Source organism: Temnothorax longispinosus, chromosome 2 (assembly GCF_030848805.1).
Source record: "Temnothorax longispinosus isolate EJ_2023e chromosome 2, Tlon_JGU_v1, whole genome shotgun sequence".
Classification (NCBI taxonomy): domain Eukaryota; kingdom Metazoa; phylum Arthropoda; class Insecta; order Hymenoptera; family Formicidae; genus Temnothorax; species Temnothorax longispinosus.
In genome coordinates this window covers 11,690,456-11,714,085 of record NC_092359.1, presented here as the reverse complement: position 1 = coordinate 11,714,085, position 23,630 = coordinate 11,690,456, and the positions used below count along the sequence as shown (strand labels likewise).

General features: G+C 39.2%; 1 protein-coding gene across 3 annotated transcripts in view; it reads left to right on the top strand.

The window, feature by feature from the left end:
* Positions 1-22,743, top strand: part of LOC139809129 (protein Wnt-6) — a 132,858-nt gene extending 110,115 nt beyond the window's left edge. For all 3 annotated transcript variants that reach the window (XM_071771809.1, XM_071771807.1, XM_071771808.1), the window contains 4 exons: positions 1,602-1,822; positions 19,223-19,342; positions 19,653-19,852; positions 20,360-22,743. In XM_071771809.1, coding sequence (XP_071627910.1) covers positions 1,624-1,822; positions 19,223-19,342; positions 19,653-19,852; positions 20,360-20,821 — 981 coding nt within the window. In that variant the 5' untranslated portion in view covers positions 1,602-1,623 and the 3' untranslated portion in view covers positions 20,822-22,743. The remainder of the gene's footprint in view (positions 1-1,601; positions 1,823-19,222; positions 19,343-19,652; positions 19,853-20,359) is intronic.
* The last annotated feature ends 887 nt before the right edge of the window (positions 22,744-23,630 follow it).

Sequence of the window (23,630 nt, the reverse complement as noted above, 5' to 3'; positions counted from 1 at the left end):
TCTTTCCGTTTCTATAGCGTCCTTCTTCCCCCTCCATAACATTCGTTTCTTCTCTTTTTCTCTCTCTATATATATTTTCCTTTTTCATTCGTAGAATTGGTTACGTCGTCACGAGTTTAATGCGTCGGAGCTTTAATTATCGTAATGGCGTTAGCGTGCTCAGATTCGACTGTCGTACCTATACTATTCACAATGTACTTATCCTTCTTTCTCGCCTTCTTCGACGGTTTTTTCCCGTCGTTATTCTCGCGGTATCGCAAGTTTCATTTTCCTGTCTCTTACGAAGTTCCACGTATTACAATCACTATCCTATAGCTTATTCTTTTGTCACTTCTCGTCGTTCCATATCATTTGATCATTTGATTTGATCTACTATAATTAAAGTTTCACGTACCACTGCTTGTGAATTAGTCAGATATATTTAATATACATTAGGAGTACAGAAGAAAGAGGAAAAGAGAAGAAACCGGGAGACAGTAACTTTCATTGGCATAATAATTTCACGTTGTGTCGACCGCAATTGCACGGTGTCAATACAATTACTATAATTCACTCGTCGTTAGTAAATTACGTGTATCAAGCTAGCACCGCCGCTTCAGCAGCCGCAATCGAATAAAACGTATTATATACAGAAATTTAGCTCTTTTTTCCTTGTTAACTTACCGCACTGTTATATAACAGTGCGATAAATTAACAAGGAAAAAGCGCTAAGTTTCTATATACGAATTATATAACAGTGCGATAAAATTGTTACAGAACGCGATCTAATTATTTACGTGGAAAAAAACAAAAAATTGGTGATATTAAAAAAATTCGTTGAGAATGACAAATCTCTCGTGTTCAGGCGATGCTAATGGGGTAAATCCAAATTCTCTGTAAATAGCGAAGCTCCCAACTGATTTATGAGGCACGACGGTGTGCTTAAGGAGAAATAAATTCTGATCCAAACACGAGCGATTAATCGCGAGGATCAGGACTGCGGCCGAGACACAACAGTCGTGCTCGTCGAGCTACCGAGATTCTACGCGGGCTCTAGAAGGAACGGATAAGCGTCAGGAGAAAGGAGAGCTTCCGCTTAATCTCACGTTCACGCGAAGCCGTTTCTTTTTCCACATTGCACTCGCGCGCGCTCGCGCGCGGAAAGATATTGCGTAGCTAAATAACCGGCAACTTGGCCGCGGGATTTGTAGCTTCCGTAAATTATTCTGACCGTTCTCCTCTCTAGCGCGTGTCGTGTCTCTCGAGAGCAATGACGTTGCGCTCCGAGTTCCTCGCGGTTCGCGTGATTATATCGTTGCCTTGAGTATTGAGCGCAGATAGGTTAATTAGACGCCGCAAACTTCTCGCGTTTAAATTGCTATATTTTTTATGTCGTTCAAGAATTATCGCATATTATATTTAAACTCTTTATTTATGTCAATATTTACCTAACGTTATCGTAACAAATTGTCAAATTTGAACAGAAAAAAATGCATATAGGTACTTATATATTTATAACGATCTTATTTTATTGGTAATTCTTAGTTAACAAAGCTATTGGATATATTTAATATCATACGTGTGATATATTTAACCACGTATTTCAATTTTTGATTCTACAGGACTGTAGGAAGCCAGCTGGTGATGGATCCGATGCTTGTCTGCAAGAAAACAAGACGGCTGAAGGGGAAGCTAGCCGACATTTGTCGTAAGGAGCCGTCTCTACTGAAAGAAATTGCAAAGGGTGTTCAAGTAGGCACTAGGGAATGTCAGTACCAATTCCGAAATCGAAGGTGGAACTGTACGACTGTCAGGAGGTCTCTCAAGAAGATTCTGCTCCGCGGTAAGCTTCATCGAGATGCACAAATCGACGACAATTAATTTCAGAGATAGTTGGCGTCGTTGGCGATCGGGATTGAATAATTTTTATTATTTTTAGTTTCCATCGATACGTATATTTAACATAATAGATTACATATATCTTTAATAGCTTTTTTTCAATATTTAAATGAATTTAAATTGTGGAAGAATTAATTTCTTTATATTTTATAATAAACGAAGGACATTTAAAGATCCGAACTCGCCGCGGCCTTTTGCGCACGTCGGACACTCGATCCCGTAAATTCGTGAATCCGGTCGCATTATTCGCGAGTCATGGGCGCAAGGTCGAGCAAACGTTATTCCGGGGCCCCGGTTTCGTCCTCTCGCACCGAAAAAGGGATCTCCGGTCCTACGGTGCCCCTTTCAGAAGCGAGAAGGGGTCCCAAGCCCACGACAATGCATACGCTAGCGGCAGATTACAGGGCGCTACTCGTTCGACATTAGGCGAACCGGATGTCGATTACACACTCCCCTACAGGGCCCGAGGGCGATTCGTTACGATTAAATGCCGGTGCCCGATCGGCACACCTCCAGAATGGGCTACCCCTTTAGGATCTTTAAGGACCTTTCTACGTGCGGGGCCTTTTTAAGGGGCCCCTCTCCGCGTGTGGAGCATGACGTTGACCACTCTATACCGATACGAGTCTATTAACGATCGTAAAACACAATGCACAACAATAGCTCTCGTATTTTCATGTTTTCATTTAGGATAATCGACTATTATTTTGAATGAAACATGATATTATATTATTAAATATTATTTTTCTTATATTTTTTTACACTTTTACACTACGTAGTTTTAAATTATATTTACATAGAGTTTATTGGAACGAAATTAGATTTATAAAAAAAGAATGCAGTTTAAGTTAGATTTATTTTTAAAGATATATAAAAAAAGAGAGAAATGTGTTGGTATTGTTTATTCGTATAACATATATTTCTTATTATAACATTTTACAACATAATTTTATTTTATTGTACAACTTGGAGAGGGCATGGTTTTCCTTTGTGCCTTACTGTTTAAGACCGTATGACTTTTTTCGAGTTAGGATGCGTTACGAACGAATGAGTGGTAATTATTTTTAAATTAGCCTTAATGGGAGATCCTAGAGACAGCGCTTCGGTGGCTAGAAAAAAGATAATGACTACTCTCTTTAATGTTGGGACTGTTTCGACACGTATACGACTATGAAATCAAACTGCAAGGTGTCACAGCAAATAGTAGCGTGTAGTAATATGATAATAATGATAATGCCAACAAGGGTACTTAGCCGGTCGGAATGTTGAGAAATTGAAGTTCCATGAATTATGTTATTATAGACCGCTCATGTCATATCCGCGTTTGTGTCATTATTATCCGTTAAAAAATTGATTCTTTATGACTTCCTTGTTTCTTCATCAGCAATTTACGCCAAAAACTTGAGATGATTAGTGTACCGTGACAAAAAGAGAAGTTTAAAAGAACTTGGTCGAATGTTATTTACTTGTGTGACCTTAATATAGCGCTTTGTGATATATTTTATAAGATTCCAAAATTTTATATAAGAATTTTTCTAAATAAAAATAATTTCTAACAGAATATTTTAAAATGAAAATAGGTATAATAAACTATATTATACTTGTTCTCAAAACAAATTATTTCCATTTTCAATCATATTGTATGATATTGATTTATAGTAATTTTATATACTGTAATTTTTTCAAAATATTAGGAAAGATTTTATTTTTATATTTTTTATTGATTATTTTTCAAATATTTTTTCGCTTTGATAGAGATATACTGTAGTATTTTTTCACAGAAAAGTATCGTATGTTATTATATCTTTTATAGAAAAGTATTATTTTTTAATTTTGAATTTAAAAAGTATTTATTTTTTTAATATACCTTTCATAGCGCAAGAAAATACCAGTAAAACTCTACTGATTTTATATTTTATTTTATCGAGATAATGTGTACTTCCACCAAAGCACATCGTTTTCATCGGTCTTGCGTAAGCACGCAATAGATGCGTTTATCGTGAACTGTGAGAATCGATAGACAAGTGCGAATTTCTTCTCGATTACGATCGTGCCGTTGACGATCGATCGATCGGCTCTCACACATAAATTCTTTCTCCACGCGCTAAATTTGAGCCCGAAAAGCATCCGACGAAAGATGAAACTGTCCGCGTGGTTCGCTCGTTCGTTAGCCGTCCGATATATTAATTTCGGATGATTGGCCACGACAACCAAATCGAAGACAGCGTGTCCAATAGTCTGTGCTGGTTTCTAGAGCCCGCTATCAGATCGGTGTCTTATGGTAGCTTGACAGATTGACACTGTCCGTCGGATATTAGTGGCAATATGTTCCCTTAATTAAAGCCTCACTGCCAACGGGCCGCGGTTAGTCCTTCGATTTTGTTTCCCGCTTTCGCCTTCTTCTTTTCTCTGCCCCCCTCTCTCTCTCGTGATCTAGAGATTGCCGTCAATCCTATCGATCGTGATTTGATGCAGGATCGTCGGGGGCTCTCTCTCTCTCTCTCTCTCTCTCTCTCTCTCTCTCTCTCTCTCTCTCTCTCTCTCTCTCTCTCTCTCTCTCTCTCTCTCTCTCTTTCTCTTTCTCTCTCAAGTAAGACGCTAAATGCGGACGCGTGTGGAATTCATGCCTGGCGATGATCGAATTAAGCACGACACCGCCGGGGATATGCCTGACGATCCGCATTCATTCGTGAGATGCGGGAGATAGTATATTATTAACGAGACAGCCTGTCGGCCCGAATAAATAAAGCAATAGTTTAATTAAGCGAAATTAGCGTCACGCCCGGCTGACGCTAAAATAAATGCTTCCATTTATTTTTAAATATTTCGTAAATCCGATTGCCCCGCAGTATTCAGATGTAGTTCTTATCTCTAAAGATATCGCATAAAGATACGTGTTATATAAAAAAGATTTTTATGCAGAATATTACATAACACCGCAATAAATGATTGTCATCATGTGAATGTGAAGGCATAAAGTGAAGATAATTATTTGATATTCAGTTCTACTTAATGCAAGATTTTATGATGACTTTATCTTCTTTCGAGATTGTTTATTATTATTAACTTAGTTTTATTTCTCGTAGTACATATAATTTATTCAGAAACGACCGTTTCTAAATCGGATAAAAATTTAGTTGTAATTATTTTTCTGAGCATGAGAGAAACATCTATAAATTTCTGGATATGTACTTGACATCTTTCTTTATTATAACAAAGTGGTTTTAATTTCCGTCACTGCGAACTGGTTTACGGCTCGAAACTTATGCAGCCCTACTGCAGAGGATTAATTTGCGTTCCACCTGACACACATGACCTTGCCTCACTTCATAAAGATGGTATTGCTTCATAAAATACGACAAGGCCCGATTACAAGCTTTATCAGATAATTGCAAGGTTCATGATGTTGCGTTGTAAAGAATTTGTTGCTTCCACGATGAGTTTCTCATTTATATTTCACGCATCCTCGTATCTGTTAAATTATTATTTCGTGACGCTTATTTTACGTTAATGGTATAGTTATGAATCCAAGTATGAATTATTAAAATGAGAAGTCAATATAAGCACGAGTCAAAAAGAAATGCTTATAGTATTTATATATAGATAAATACATTTATATACAAAGTAATAAATAATAATAATAATAATTAATAATTGATAATAAATATAAAATAAATATAAATAATTGATAATAAATCGACAATAAAAATAAGAAAGGCAGGCGACAAATCAGTTTGTCGAATAAAAATCGCTTTGTGTAGCGAAGCATTCAGCGGAGTCAAAAATTACGAGGCCCAAAAGTGGTGGGCCTCGAGAAAAGGTTGGACAGCGGGCTACATAAATCTCGGCTACAGAATCCATTATTGGATGGTGCGGATCGATGACAGGGGCGGCAATGTGTTAACCGGTCGTTCCGGGTGACAATTCTCACCGTCGTCATTTATCTGTGACTCCGTTCGCGGACAGTTCGCCCTAGGAAATCCCATGTTGTACCGTTATACCGTTTTTATTGGACCGTTTTTTGTAGCGACTCTAGGTATTCCTACTTCCACATTACCGTGAACTGTTATTGAATTACCGTTATTAGGAAATAACATTTAATACTACATTGTTGTCATTAAATTACTGTTATACATTAGATTATCGTAATTATTTGCTTTTTATCGTTATTTCTTTATTTGATCGTTTAGTTAAAAATCGAAATTTGTCTGATTTTTTATAAAGGACTATATTCTTATTTGTTAGATAAAAAAAATTTGGTGCTTTAAGTTCTTCTCGTCTCAAATATATACAAACCGATCAATGTATACTTTAAAACGTACTTTAAACAAATCCGTTAATTGCATATTGTCATAAAAAATAAGTAAACTTAATATTAATCTGTTATTTTTAATCTTTAACGTAAAATTTTATTTGTTGGAAATCTAGATTTTGCAAGACATCGTAAGTAGGGTCTATTGATATACGCTGAGACTATTATCTGTTACAAGCTGAAGACAGATCGCGGTTAGGAATCTAGGCGGGAGAAATATACGACTTTCTAGGCCACCCGTCTTGACTAGAAAGATTTTAAGGAACACGTGGCTACCGAATCCTGCTGTTCGAACTATTCTTCTCCATTCGGAAGTTTAGAAAAGATAGTTGTATAGGAAAAGAAGAAATAAATACGTTTTCTCTTTTAATAACAAAAGACGAAATAATATAGTGAAAGCTCTGATGGTTTTCAGTTGGTTTTTTTATTTTTTGTTTGTATAAAACAGTGAAATGAGAAATAAATAGCAGAAGCGTTTTATTTAAAAATAAAATAAGCATTATAAAAGCAGTAATGTAAGTGGTAACATATAGCACAGACATATTTTTCATTTGTATTTTATAATCTTTATTAAATTATAGATCTCGAAACAGAGTCTTTGTCTATAAATGTAGGATTTTTTTGTATGACATAAGGAATTATTTCACTTGAAGAACGTTGCTCCAAAACATGATGAAATTGTCCGATTACGTCACGTAGTCAAGATCAAGTATGATCATTCAATAAAGTTTAGTAACGATTCACTCTCGCAGAGAGAGATGCCTGCAGGTTTTTTTCCAAGCCGAACATTCGACCGATGATACATCAGTGGTCGATGTCGCTTATCTATCGTCCACTCCCGGATGCGTAGTCTCTGGGGAAAAATTCCTAACGGGTGGGTTAGGGGGAGGGAAAAAGCGCATAGAGGATCCACGCTACCGGCGGCGCCTATCTTAATTCCCGATTGACGTTTATTTATCTGGCGACTTTTAATTTTTATGGGCGCGATCTGGCCGATAGCTTAGGCCCAGCAGGTAGCTCCCGCTGTGTGGTCCCGGGGACCCCGGGGGCCCCCGAAGCCTGGTATAACATTCGTGGACGAGCAGCACCTCTTAATTGAGGGGTGCCGCGTGTCGCGATAAGACGAACACGGGCGTCAAAAACCCGTAGAAAGAGCTACCTCTAGGGTAAAAGGGAAGAGGAGGAGGTAGGAATTTATTGTGCTGCCCCGCGCGTAGAGATCCCCGCTCCCTCCCCTTCCCCTCTGGCAGGTACGATCGTTGAATCGATGGGCTTCGACCAAATTAAGAGAGTGGTTTTCTTCATTCATCCCGGGATTCTACGGAATTCACGGAGTGACGAAGAAAACGGACGTCTAAGTGGTCGCCTCTTCGAATCAACAAATTGTCCTCTCTGTCACCTCTTCTTTTCTCTCTGAACGGAGTGAGTGGGAGGAGAAGAGGGATGTCCGGAGTCACAACGTAATGATTTTATTCTTTCATTGAGAAGAAGCTCGAGGTTGACGGCCCACGCTGTGACTTTCTCCGAAAGAAGAATTTTCTCGCAGTCATTATAAATCTCGGATTCGAAGATAGAGATATATCACAATAGGTCGCATCACGTTGATTCATCGTTACAATTAGATTTCCCGCTTTAATCGATCGCTCTCATGGCGACTTTGTCTTACCGATTTTACACGATTGCAGATTGATGGCGTTTTGCTATCTTGGGATTACTTTAGAGAGACGTCTCTTTTCTTCGCGGTTTCCCAACTCTCTAACGAGGATGCTCACCTTGAGACATTAATAAACTCGAGTTCGTGCCTTTGCATGTTCGCGATACTTTTCTTCCATAAGAGTGATCACAAAATCGTTTATATTTCTGCAAATTAAAACTCCTTCCCAGGAGAGATTACGGTTCTCGTGATGAAAATCGTTTACTTGGAAAATGATTTTGCACGTTATTTATTTTTGCTATTGGGATGCAATACTTATATGTCATCATAAATTATTGTAATACATGCATTATAATTTTAGTAGCATTGTAAATTATTAATGAGTACAAGTTATTGAAAGAACGGAGAGAAGAGAGGAGTAGGAATGGGAGGACTCCTTGATAGTACGCTTGATGAAAATAAAAAGGACAGTTTACGCGTAATAAAAAGTGTTACCGCAGCTTCTCCACGAAGGTGGTCCTGACAGATACGCTTCTTGACTCGTTTTCAACAGGGTTGTGGCTTGGGCTGTCCCTAATAAGATAGAGGGGCAGCAAGTTTAGTGGAATCCCTACTAAATCGGGGACTAATTATTCGGCAGTGAGGGCGCCGGCGATCCTGCTAATATCGCTCGTAAAATCTTCGGTTCATCCTATTTTACGATCCCCGGATGACTCCTTATAGAACACAGAAATGTGTGAAGCACGAGGGAACGGCGAGGGCGTGAAATATCAAATTTGGGGAATTCAATGCCGAGTTTTACGAATATGATGTTTTTTTTAACATTGTGAACATTAATTTTTATTAAATTTATTAATTGAATGATTTTTTTTCGAGTAATATTTTATGCGTTTGATTATGCTTCCCGTTGATGATTGATTGAAATGATTAATGTACCTGCGCGAATATTGTTGGGCGTTTTTACGACCCGTAGCCCTAACTTGTCCCTTAAATGGGTTAAGACCGCGCGTTGAAATTCACGCGAACACGAAGCAGCGATAATCAGAGGGGCTGAAACGGATTTAGCGGTGTAGCGCTAAGTGTTTCGTCGCCTCGCGAATGCGGCGCTAACTAATGCGCTCCGTATAGGATTCCCGGCTCGCCCGCTTTCGCGTCTCTCCCGTTTCCCACCTCGCACGTACGGAAATTAAATAACGTCACGCATACGTGTTAAATATCTACTAAAAGGCCTTTAAAAGATATTTGTCCTTTGCGTCGTTCAGGCTTCGCGAGTTCGTTTTGTACCAATGCCTGTGGATCTTTCCTCGTTCACGGTACCGATGCTTGACGGTCATTGCCAATAAAGGGTTAAACATTTAAATATGTACAAGATCCATAAAATTTATTTTTGAGAATTGAGAAAAAATGTTTGATTAAGTTTTGTAGTGAAAAAGTCTTGGCAGTTTTAATGATTTTTTTACGATAAAGTCAGGAAATATGTTTAAAAAATATATAAGCAAATTTATTTTAACTTTGAAATAATCCTTTGTGCAATGATGATATTGAAATTTTAACAAACGTAGAATAAAAATAATTTTTGATTTTTAATTAATATCAAAATACTAATAATAAAATATCAAGTATTGTAAAACTAATTTCTTCGAAATATTGTGAAATTTTAAATAACAGATCTTGTCTGCCAAATAAGAAATTTCATGCGTCGAAATTTCTTGTTTGTATTGTTTCTGATTCGAATGTAAATGATCTCGCAACAGTTACACCGGAATTTGGAAATAGACATTCCGTTTTAAGGAACGTGCCGTAGTCACGTTCGGACAGTGCACTGACCTTGCCATCTCCACCCCGAGCAAGGTCAGCGAAGCAAAAGCAATCGACGTGACTGCAAGCTGCAACCGTCGAGAGCACTTTGCCTCACAGTAACCATCACCCGCGGTGCCACTTCTCAGGAATATGTCGCTATGGGGGGTTTCCTTGCCTCCGGCTTTTGCACAATATTGCCAAAGATATACACACGAAATATTATTAGCGCACCGGATGCAGGCCTGGAGCGAGTGGGGTCCGCATGAATCATTCATGAGGCACAGTAGCAGTGGCACTCTCGTGACAAGAGGCAACAATGGCGCAACCATGAACCGTCGATCATTGGGAAGCGTGTCATACGAAGGCGAAGGAAAAGCCCCGATTTTTCTCGCTTCCAGCGGTCGTAGAAACCGGTAGGACGGAAATTCCGTAACGGAAATAATCCATAACTAAAGAGATTCCTCCATGCGACCGATCCCCACGGGCATCATATCGCGGTATCCCTAGAGAAATAAATACAAAAAGTGAGAAGGAGCGTCGAACTTCTTTTCGCTTCCTTCGCTGCCTCAGCGAGAGGACGAAAACCTGCGTCATTTTATTAACACTATTAGCTCCGATGTTAACCACACGTGAACCGTGTATGCACTCGCGGCGAACGAAACTATATAAATGGAACGAAATACACGAGGCTGCGTGCGTACTACGCATAAAAAGTAGCACCATCAATTAACATATCTTTCGCAGTGCAATTTATCTCTACTGGTTGAAATTAATTTAATTGACATTTATATGTCAAAATTGATTGAATCCATATTTATGAAAATAATGATATAATTGTATTGATTTGCATTTATTCAATATTCACAATCGCAAATTTCTTATCTCGTTAACTACAATTATGGACGAAGACGAGTAAATTTAATAAATTTTTTTCGAGTAGGTACTCTTTATAATAAGAACTGTACCTGAAAGAGCAATGGGTTCGCTGCACCGCGAGAACGCCCGGGCCGGTGTCCTCTCCACAAAGGATTGACAACAGCAAACAGTTTAGTGTCCCGTACGTTTATTGTATCTCCCATACGTTTAACTTCCATCGCGTCAGACGGTGCGCGGGAGGGAGGTGTGGGAGGCGGAGGTAAAGCGGGACAGAAGAGAACCGACGAAAAAAAGTGCGCCGCGGGACCAGGACAGATCTGTTACTCCGTTAGACTTCGTCGGCCTGACATTTGAATGCTTCGTCGATTCCATGGCATCGGGAGAAGAACGGGTGAACCGAGGAAGGAGAACTCACCAGCGCGCGGTTGTCGTCTTTATATTGCCATCCTTTCGTCGTATCTTATGGGTTTTTGTCAAACTTTGGTGCATTCCTACGCGGGTTTTACTGACGCGGACGGAACGGCGGGTAAATGTTCCTTCTTCCTCGCACATTCTTTCATGCGCGTTATATTCATAAATCACATCTGAGAGAGACATGATATATGCAAATCTTCATGTTTTTTATCGAATATCCATGACGCACCAAATTGGAGCTTAATTGTAATTTAGTCGGAAATTTTCCTTGGCTCTTTACAATACAGTTCTTTAAAAGTAAAGAATAAAACAAATAGTTTATGATATCTTTGCGAATATAAATATGCAAAGAGCAATTAAACTATTAAACTTTATAACCGATAAAAATATGTGTGCGAACGGCGTACGATTCGGCTAGTTCCGTTCTCGCTACGCGTTAGGGGAGCCGGGAGATGATAGATGAAATGATATAGCACGGCCGAGCGTCGTCGTTTCCCTCGATTTACCCCCGGTCTCTCGTAATTACCGCGATATCTCGTGCGACGATGAGGCGCGCTCGGTGCACCGCACCACGGCGAATGCAACTTAGAACGCTTGACGAGAACGGCGAGAGAAAGAGAGAGAGAGAGAGAGAGAGAGAGAGAGAGAGAGAGAGAGAGAGAGAGAGAGAGAGAGAGAGAGAGAGAGAGAGAGAGAGAGAGAGAGAGAGAGAGAGAGAGAGAGAGAGAGAGAGAGAGAGAGAGAGAGAGAGAAATTCCTGCAAGAGCGGAGAATCCAGCGGTGATATGGCGCGGCAGCTCTCAAAAATTCGCTGGAATCTCGGGGAAAAGGCGAGCGTGCCTGAGAAGCTCCCGCCGCAATTGGTCATTCGGCGATTTTTGCCGGCATTCATGCGTCCGTTCCACGCGGTATTTATTGGAAAGATTTTCTCTCCCCCGGTACGCCCTCGGAGAGTCGAGAGGAGAGCGGGCCCAGGCGAAGAGATCTGGTATTCGCGCGCGAGAGCAGAGCGAGCCGATCTCGTGCGCGCGCTCTTCCATCCTCCTCCCGTCCTCCTCCCCGGCTGCAAATGCACTCGCCTCGCGGCCCTACGCGCGCGCTATCTTCTTCTCTCATTGAATATTCTCCACTTTATTTACGGATGCCCGTCGAGATTTATCGTCGTTCGCGCTGCTCTTTTCGCTTTAACCTGCTTCGTCCTGCTTTAACGTCGTCTACCCTTGCCTTTCCCGTGTTCGTCCAGCGCGTCTAATGTTAGTTCCTTCCCTTCCTTTGCTTCCCCATCCTTTTTCTTCTTCTTCTTCTGCGTTGCCCTTTGGTACATCGTATTTTTACGATATCACGCGGTACGAAAATGATGCGCACATACAGGAAATATAGCATTTAAACTATTCTAGGGGTACGTATCATAAATAAGAGCATTCTATATATTAATATTAATTAATACATGTTTTTTCTTTATTCTGATTACTGACTTTTTAACGTGTTTATATCTAGACAACCAAATCAAACAATAGATGTATTGTGCAAGGTATAATATTTCTAACAGTTGCAAACATTTCGAAAATATTTTAATAACTTTATCAACTTGTTTTTAAGATTATTTTTTAAACTTCTTTATTTCGAGACATATCGTACATGTGATAAAAAAGTAATGAAAGTGAAAAATTGTGATAAATGTGTTATAAGGACAAATTGTAGTATCGTAAGTAAGAAAGGCAAAAACATATAAACGAAGATCGATACTAAGTACTACTATCTACTGCGCATGAATCAGTGCATTCGGCCCGATAGATCGTCTCACGGCTAAACAAATCACCCCGTTAAGAACGATCGATAGCATCTACGTGTGTCGATCGAGCACAGCGGCGACGTAATTCCTACAATGGCGGCCCGACGCATCGCCGCAAATTGCTTGCATAACCCGATCGATCGATTAATCACCACGAGATTTACGAGGGATTTGTTAACTCTATACAAAAATGCTCGGCCGCATATATAATTACTTTCGCACATTTTTGCATATTTTATAAATACGTAACAGATCTTACTAGCGCTAGTAGTAAGATCTGATACATATTTATGAAATATGACATTATAAAATAATATATTTGATTATCTTTCTGTAGAAAAGTTGCAGATTACAAAGTCGGCAAATTATCTGTTTCAAATATGATTAGTTTTTCTAGAATTCTTCGCAGGGGATTGCCATACTCGATCGTAGATCATGTGAGAAAAATATAACTCCAAAAGAAAGAGAAATCGTTTAATTATGCAACATGTTTTGTTGTCAAATAATTCATCTTACACACACAAGAAGAACTTGGGAGCTTAGGTATACACTCGGGGAATCCCCTCTACAATCTGTTAATATATAGTTCATATCTGCGTTCTGCAGCCTCCAAGTTCTCCTAGTTAACATTTTGATAGTCGCTTTTATATATAATATCGCATGCTATTTAGACATTATTGTTAGCGTTATCGCTCTTCTAAGATTTATTAATTTACTACGCACATTGAAATCGTGCATAGCAAGCATAAAAAGGCACGAGCGATGCGTAATACGAGGACATTACACGATCGACGTTACATAATTGACGAGCAAATGTATTACGATCGTTTCGACGGAACGACGTGTATATGTCCGCGGCAAATGGAACGTTCATTCTCGCGACATTCCACGCTCGCGATGCAGCAACATTGAAAGAACGCCGAACGCTGATGCACCGCATATATTTATGCATACGTCATGTGGCGACGCTGATGCAATTTGGTGTAATCGCCGTGAGACAGGCGGTGCAATCTCTTTTTACTCATAAACGGGGATCCGGTATACGCCGCCTTAATCCTCCATTAAAGGGTTCGGGGTATGCCCGACATTATTAGCATTACGGGAGGTTCATAAAACTGGAAAGTGCATGCCGACAATCTTGCGCGAATGCTCTTTCTCCGATACTCACGTTCCACTTGTTCGTTGAAGCCAATATTCGAGAGACGATGTTCATATATCATTGCCGCGGTGTAACGCGTTGTGAATAAAAAGCGAAACATACGCCCTTCACGGAATGAGGGAAGTTCCAGGTTCGAATCCTGGCTGAGTTAATATTTTTTGCAATAAATTCTTTTCGTTTTTTAAACAATTAAATCGTGTAGATTTAATTCCGGGTAGGGAAGGGTATTAATGTTCCAAGATAGCTGTGTTTCAAGTCCGACAAATTTGCGGCGCGCAGTCTATTAAGTTGGAATATATGTATATGTACAGTATGTACATACATTACAATTCGTTAATTCTTTACTTAAGTATAGAATATATGAACACCAACACCTTGTTACGGCTCGATGCTCCTTTGTCTTTGATTGATAATTAATTTTGTGTTTCGAATCTAAATATTATATTAAACTTCTAGCATTTAATTTTCTTTGATTAAACAAAACATCAAAATATAGTATTTACAATTATATTCCGAAATTGTGTATTTAACGTCTATTATTACTTTATGACGTTGATCATGTTATTATTTTTACGAAACTTGATACGAGTGAGCTCGGGATGACTGTACGTCTTAAGAAAGCGACGAAAATTCGCGGAAAAATATTTTCCGGATTCGGGAAATGAAACGATCCGCCACGTGGTTGCATTTTATTGTCGGCTGAGTGCTGAGTTATTCCTTCATCCGGAATGACGAGGACGGGAGAAGAAGAGAATATTACGAGGGGGAGCTGAGGAGAGAAGACGCGAGAGGGGCTGAGAAAAAAGGAAGACGACCACTTGCAATTAAACACGGCGTAAGTCCCGCTCTGAGGATAATGCCCCGGAATGCTGATAATTGGCTGAACTGTCCGGGCGACCCGAGACGAAGGGCCCACAGGTGCAGCTGGCGGCACGGCACCGCGAGATCATCGGCTCGCGGTCCCACGTGTCTAATTGATTCGAAGTGATTTATATTATCCGCCGTTCCTCTGCACCTCAGGCATTCCCCGGGCACTGAAGCGACCATCAAAATACTCAGATGGATTGTCGCTCGGTAACGGGAAATATTGCAAAATGTGAAATTGAAAGGCTTTCTTTGACCATATGTCTGATCATTAGTGTATTTCCGTAAAGATTTTTTATTTAATATAAATTTGACCAACGTGAGATCATTTATGAAAATAAAATGTAGTTACGTATGTACATTATTTAATATCAGCAAAGATGAAACTGGTTATAACAGTAAAGAATTTTTTTTAAGATTGTGACTGTTGAAAACAATTGATAAAAGTGCTGCTACGAAAGCTCTCTCTTCTTTTCCTCACACAAATATAATTTTGTTAATATGTTATTCAGAAATATGAATCCGATGTCTAAAGTATTTAACGTGCGGTAATTTAATATAATCAGTTCAAATAATTTTCCTAATATTAAAGAAAATAATTTTAGCTGTCAATCACGATTTTGAAAACTTCCCCAGTATTTTTCTCCTCTCTCGAGTCGTTCAGATTAAGAACCGATCTTAACGGTGCCTGGAGGTCCTCCGAGTGGAGGAGGCTAGGAAAAAAAAAGAACTACGGGGCTTTCGTAAGCGATCCAGCCGCGCGAGCCTCGAAAGAGACTCGATGCTTCCGTCGTCGTGTTAAAGGGCCGATGCGCCGAGGTTCGAGCGAAGGTTGGAGTCGGAACGGAGATGGAGCGAGCTATCGATCTCCGCTCTCGTGAACGAAGAAGCGACGACGAGCGCGACCGCGCCGCGCCGGGAGCCGAGAGAGCCGAGCGAGCTAGCCGGGGCCCTCTCTCCCGCTCTCGAAGTCTCCGGTATCAGATCGCTCGTATAAAACTATCGTATCGTTTAAATACGCACTGAAAGGTGAGGCGATGCATCAGAAGATACGCGGGCGATGGCAGGCACAGCCTCCTCTCTTTCCTTGGCCTGCGTCCTCCTGTTCCGTCCGCGCTGTCGATCCGCGCTGAAGATACCCGCCTGGAATCCATGGGAACCACGGAGAACCAGGCTTAACGCGTATAACCCCTCCCTGGCAGCGGTAGGGCCCTCCGCCCGGGCCCCTTGAGCCTCACCTCCGCGTTTTCCCCTCTGGCTTTCTACCCTCAATACATATAACGTTCTTTCTTCCTCTTCGTTTAAGTTTCTCTCTTCTCCCGTTTTTTTCTTTTTATATTTAGATTGACAGTATTGGATTAAATAGCGTATCGTTCACTGAAAAAAAATACTTAGATCCAAGAAAATATTTTTTCACATAGTACCAATGGCTTATTTACTTAATATAATCACATATTTATTTAGAATTAGATATTTTTACTTAATTTAAATAAATTATTATTTTCACTTAATTTATGTATATTATTTTTACTTAATTTAAGTAAAGATATCTAATTCTAACTAAATATGTGATTATATTAAGTAAATAAGCCATTGGTACTATGTGAAAAAATATTTTCTTAGATCTAAGTATTTTTTTTTTTTTTCAGTGTCAACTTGGAAATCTAGAGATTCTAACAGATTATGTGACAGATCCTTATTAGATTAATATAAATTCACGAGATATGCGGTAGAAGCGCGTAGGTTAGTAAAAATGAAAGGGGAAAATAAAATAGTAAAGAGGATAACAATATGTATTGTTATTCTCTGGCGGTACAACGATTGATATTATCGGCATCGTTGTTTATATCGGGATAATTGACAGAAGATCGCGCGCATCAAGTTTCTGAAAAGGACGAGATATGCGATCGCGGCGCGATTCTGCATTGCCGATGCATCACTGCTCGATATTCACGATGGCTACCGATTCCGGCTCTTCCCCCTTTTCGCTGGAATCCGTAATTGGGTGGGCATTCCACGTTATGAGTTAATTCCGGCGTGTTCGGTGTCGGCGGAGATCATATCGACGCGAAGATCCACGGGACGATCTCGGTTTTCTCGATCATCGGATTGCATCTCGCAATAAGGTAAAATGAATGGCGATATCGTCAGTTTAACGAGGAGACGGATTCCTTTCGGATTCTGCCTTAGGCTTGCATTACATGCCGATATGATATTCGCGAATTAAAAGTTACTTCGTCTTTTGGGCCTTAATGATTTGCGTTATAATGTTATTATAAAATTATGTGGAGACATCGCATATAATATTACGAGATCTGAGTGATATAATATATCATTATGTTTAGGATATAAAAAATTAACGCAATTTATATATTCGCTCATTCAATTATAAAGATAAAATAAATTGAATTTTGAACGCACACATATTAAGATATGCATATATTATTTAATATAACATATATGTTAATAAATAATTAATTAAATATCTATAGATATCTACAAATACCCGAATTTCCTAAATAAATCAATATAACGCTTAAGAAAAATATTAATATTTAGAATAATTTGCAAGATTATTTATCTAAGAATTAAAGAAATGTAAAATGCGTTTGGAGAGAATGCGGAAATAGAAAGGTAAAATGCATTCTGGTTTTGCAAAAACCGGATGCTCGTGGAGGCTAATAGAGACAATGGTCGACCGGGGCGGGCGGTGGCGATCTTCCGTTTTGAAAAGGGGTGAAATTCCGCGTCGTGCGCATTGTCCGCTTAATGATTGAGTGGAGACATGACAGGTGAAACCGAATACACATATACACACCCACACATCATGGAGGAATTGCACCGGGCGTGAGTCCCCGCGGGTTCCCCCGCGTTGTACATCAGCCAAGACAAGCGTGAGCCCGAATTGTGGGACCCACCGATGGGCGTCTGCTCCCAAGACCTTCGACGTTGACGACATCTCTTTCATACTGGCGAGCTTGATCTTTTTGTACAGTCCATTGGTGATCGGCGCCACCCACATCTTACGGAATTACCCAGATAGAATTTGCAATTCGATATCTTTAGGCGAGAGTTGTGTGGCGGATTCAAGGTGAAATGATTGAAAGAAGCTTAGAATATGCTTGTCGTATACAGGACGTCCTGGAACCGCCAATTTTAATTTTAAAGACAGATTTTTTTAACAAATTTGAAATAGGTCTTTTGCTTAGGAAAGATATCGAGGGAAATTATTTGCTGTCGCACTTTTTTATCGCGCAATATTAAATAATAATCAAATACTAGTTGAACAATTGTAGTATAATAGAGAATATTACGATTAAACAACCCCGATTTTAGCTAGATCAATGATTTCTTTAACTGTCTGCGTAGTTATTCGAAATCCGGTGAAATCGCGATGCGATTGAAATACGTTTACCGAATGCTCGCGGCTGCGAATGGCGATTTTTCTTCATATCTTAAAAAAACCAAAGAAGCGTTAATTGCGTACCATTACCTCGACTAATTGACGTATACCGGCCTTCTATGCACGTAATGCACGTTCCGCCATATAAGTAACTACTGCACGCTCACTGTGTCTAATGTCAAATTATACTTTCTATCGCGCGTCCATTCTATATTTGACACTCGGATAACGATCCACGGAGATCTGGCGAATGTATGAACAGGCGGTTTTCGATCTAGATAGCTTGTTGGCAACTGAATACTGTCGTAATTACAGATCTGCTTTTTACAAATTAACTGACCTAGATTATTCATTCAAGTAACGATCTCTATAAGGCGTGTTTGTTGAGAGACTAAAAGTTTCTAGAATTAAAGATTGATAGAGGAAATATACGTTCAGTAATAATTTAGATAATTATTATACACCATTCTGTAATCTACTTATACGTGCTATGCTACATGTACTAATTAGATAAATAGCAACTATATCAGAAATATTATTGCAAATATATATATGTATAAATTTTATTAACATAGTGCATATAAAAACTCAAGTACATATTATAAAAATTGTACAGAGGAGATCGATAAATTTTATCAAAATAATTCTCACGAAATTCTTCTATTGAATCAATTCTTAGATAGAGGTTCCGTATTTCTAATGATATCATTAATTAATGTATTTTAAGAGTCCAGCACGCACATATGTAAGGAAGGTTCTAAATTGTCTTATTCGCCGGCTGACGCGTAATCCGATTTGTTTCTCGGGCGATCTGATTGCGCGCGACCTTCTTCAACTTTCCTCGCCTAACCCTCACCGACGTTATCTGCCCGGCATCCTCCTTCGTTTGAGACTCTCCATGCAACCGGGAAGATTCTTGCCGAGTTTTTTTATTACCACTCGCTTACCGCGCATATATGCGCGTCGAGACGCGCCTTTTCTTGTTTCGCGATCGGTGATTTACGTTCGGGCTACGCTACCACGGTAATAGTCCATTAATTGATCTCGGATTCCCCTCCATGTGCCTACAGATACGCGGGAGACGGGTTTCGTGAACGCCATCACCGCCGCTGGAGTTACTTATGCGGTTACCAGAGCCTGCACTATGGGTGACCTCGTGGAATGCTCCTGCGATAAGATGACGTCGAAGGGTAAAAGCTTACTCTCTTAGTCTCTCTCTTTGTGATTTAATCCGCATATCGATTTCCCATTAATTTCCCATCGGAATCTATAGTAATTTATCAGGCTTTTAAAAGCCCATTAAAACTTAAATTATTATTTTTTCATATAAATTAAAAGAGGTATTTCTATTTTGTGATACAGTATTGTAACAGTATTTTTATAAGTTTTTAAAAACTGCATAGATTAAGATATTTGTAAGCGTCGTTAAAAATTGGTTGCTTGTATCAACTTTTTTTGCGATTATATTTTGGAGATAGGAGAAAATGGTGACTTCCACAGGTAATCGTCTGGCTAAATTTGCGCGTACGGTCGAGGCGAAGAAGAGTTTGCCGACGGAAGGAGACTGGGAATGGGGAGGGTGCGGCGACAACGTAAACTTCGGCTTTAAAAAATCACGGGAATTCATGGATGCACCGTATCGTAAAAGAAGTGACATTAAAACTCTGGTGAAGCTTCATAATAACGACGCTGGTCGTTTGGTAAGTTATTTTTACATTTATTCTCTGTTCATTTCTATTTTTTGGTGCACGTGCGTTTTCATTCAATTGGTTAATGCCATTTTTTCATCACGTTTGATAATAATAACCGAAAGCAATCTTGCACAATTGTCCAATATAATAGAAGAGCCATGTTCCATTTATTTATAAGACGTCTTCGAAAGACTTTGCAAAGTAAGTCAGTACTTCCAATTCCGTTATTTTTAATAACATTGATCCCATCTTCAAGATTCTAGCAAACATTATTTTAACAAAATTAGAGGACATGTTTTAATATCATCATTGGACAATAGAATTTTTTTTTATAACGAGAACATCTGCAACAGATATTTCTGTTAATTATTGAGTCTTTATAATTTTTGTCTTTATAAATGTGGGCTTAACTTCTGTATATCATTGTTAGAATTTTAAAGTCGTTTAGATCCTATTAAAAAAACAAAATAGGAGTATACGTTACCACCCGGCGCGCTATGTGCATTCGCTCTTCAGGCCGTGCGCAACTTCATGAGGACCGAGTGCAAGTGTCACGGGCTCTCCGGTTCCTGCACGGTGCGCACTTGTTGGCGCAAGATGCCGCCGTTTCGGGAAGTCGGCAACCGTCTGAAGGAGTCGTTCGACGGCGCGGCCAAAGTCATTCCCAGCAACGACGGCCACAGCTTCATTACCGAAGGCCCCACGATCAAGCCGCCCGGTAGATTCGATCTGATCTACAGCGAAGACTCGCCGGACTTCTGCAAGCCGAATCGGAAGACCGGATCCTTAGGGACGACGGGTCGTCAGTGTAACGCGACGAGTCCCGGGGTTGAGGGCTGTGAGCTCCTCTGCTGCGGTAGAGGCTACGACACCAGAATTGTCAAGGAGAAGGTCAATTGTCAGTGTAGGTTCCGGTGGTGTTGCGAGGTAACGTGTAACACGTGTCTCGTCAAGAAGACCATCAACACTTGCCGCTAGTGTCGGTGTAAGAAAAAAAAAGAAACTTGTACCCAATATCTGACAGTGTTGAGAATTGGAGTTGGTGCGATAGCTTGTCCTGCATGCGGATTAGAGGTTGGCTGAAGAGACAATGCCGAGAAAAATGATTTATATTTTTTGCGCAAGTCCCATTGATGTGTGCCATAACGATAGATCAGAAGATTGTAATTGAAGAGTTTCGTAGAGTTTTGCACAGTTTCGCAAAGAGTCGCAGTGTTGAAATACAATCTTTATTTTTTTTTACTAATAATTGCCGAAAAGTGTTAACGATTAGTTTATATTAGTATATGTTCTGAGGTTGTTCAATATTGACGTTTAGCGCGATTTAAAACTGTTTGACGTCTATCGTTGCCATCGCTATCGGCGGTTGATCCAACCGTTCCTTTCTCTCGATACGATCGTGATAATGCCCTATTATGTAATAGCATTTGTAATATATAAATTTCTAGAATATGGTTTGATCGTGAATATTCATTGACGGATATTCAGACGATATGTGATTTACAATTTATCGTGAGGCCACAAAGGCCTGGATTAAATCTAGGCTAGCGAGAAGGACGTATTTAAGATTGCTGAAGAAATTTATCGTGCGCGTGGACGTTTATAAACGCGAGAAATGGGATTGAGGACGTCAGTAGTGCATGCGCGAGCCAAGTCAGACGCGAGTCGCGAATGCAGCTAGACGCGATTTCTCGCGTTTCGACGAAATAGCGCATATCTTTGACTATGTACCTACGAATTGCTGATGGTTACAAAGCTGGATGTTTTGGATATAGAAGCGTATATTTATATTTGAACGCAGAGCTTGACAATTATCAACGCAGGCAATATAGATTATAGTTAAAGATTTTTATTGTTACAATCAGGACCGGTTCTAGATTCTTGTTGCCTTCTAGATTTTTGTTATGCGCGATATGAGACTGCTACTTTCTCCAAGCTGGTAATAATACAAATAATGATTTACGCTAATATTGTATAAAAGTGTTTTTTCTAATCTTAATAAAACGTCGTATAAATTATTTTAACAATTAACAATAAGTATTGTTGAGAAAATTGTAAATCTGTTTTGTATATAATATAATTTTTCGGGTATATTTCGATAAAACATATCGCTCTGACAAAGTCTGGTTGACTTTCTGCTATGTAGAATCGACTATACGTATAGTTGTTATTAGCATCGCCAACGCTGCGCGAGGCGATCATGTTTCGGGCTTTCCACGTATCTCCAATGCTCGTAATATATATTATGATATACATAAGATACCGTAATGAATTTACGTACAGCATATTCGTCCGAGTATTGTAACGCGCCGGTATCTGCATAGCAATGCCCGGTGAATCGCTTTTCTGCTTGAATCGCCGCGACTTCGAGCGAAGTCCCAAGTGACGAATTCGACGTTATTGATACCGGAAATATTTCAACGTTATGATATTGAATTGAATTTTTATGCAAACTATTTTTGTTAATTTTATTGATTTGTTAATTATGTCCGAAGAAAAAGCTCGGGACTTTGCTTTTGTTTTACGCGATATCTAATTACACTGCTTTTCCTTCGCGTGACATAAGCTTTGTGCCATACGTTACGATTCGATTGATCAACGTACACGCGTCTACCGATGAGCGAGATATACACATTCTCCCGTTTTTTTTTTTTGGATAGACGCTTATTGATTCTCGAGCCATAGTTACAGCCGTTACAGGTACCTCGTTGCAGAGCTCATTTTTCTCATTTATGTATATAAGACTGATCTATTAGAGTTCGCATTTTCGCGCATATGAGTTTTAGATATGGATAAAGTTACACTCACGGATGAATCTCGTTTGTTATTATTAAGGTTTATCACAATTTATTTGCAGTGACGATTTATCTTAGAATGAAAATATATAGACGGAAAAAATATATAAACAATTGTTTTAAATTTCAGTTTATTCAATCCAACTTTACTTCAAATGAATTATCTCCTCTACGTTACGAAGATTACAGGTAAGCTATATATTTTTATTTAAGATATTTTAGATATATTATTACACATTTCAAAATTTTTTATTTGTTAAGTATTAAATTTAAATGTGTCAAAGGCAATTTTTAAAAGTTATAAAGTGTTCATGAGGATCTACGTCATGAAATTTAGTCTGTTTACACATTAGTTTCATTGTTGTCTTTAGAGAGAGTTTTGAGATTGAGCACGTCAACAGTCTTCAGTCCATTGTTGATGTTAGATATTTCGTCTTAATCTAATGATAACTATTATTTGAATAGGATACTTCAAAATCTTTTGTCAAACTTAGAATAAAAAAAGTGCTAAAAGATTAATCTCAAAAGATGTTTGACACGTTCCCTCGGACGACGAAGAATTTTTTTTCCCTTCGTACCCGGGGACGTGATAATAGGGATAAATTAAGGAAACACCGAGAATTGGGAGGCCTCGTATATCAAGGCGCCGTGTAGAACACGGGCTTTTACCTGTAATTCAGGTTTATACACGACAGTCACACGGGTAGTAAAAAGGACTACTGCCATTTTTTGTAAAATAGTTTTACGGCCACCATCAAGAGGAATTTCGCATAACCATAAAGGTTGCCGAAGGCTCGCGCCATATCGCGTGCATTCATCGCCTCTCTCGGCGATAGCGGAAGCCATAAACTGAAAAAATTTCCCTGCCTTGTTTTATTTTTTTCTTTTTCACATTTTTTAGTCTGCTGGCGCGACAGTTTTTTCAATTTAAAATTCTTAAAAACTAATGGATTTTTTCTTGCATCTTTATAGTATCGGTTAAAAGTGGTGCA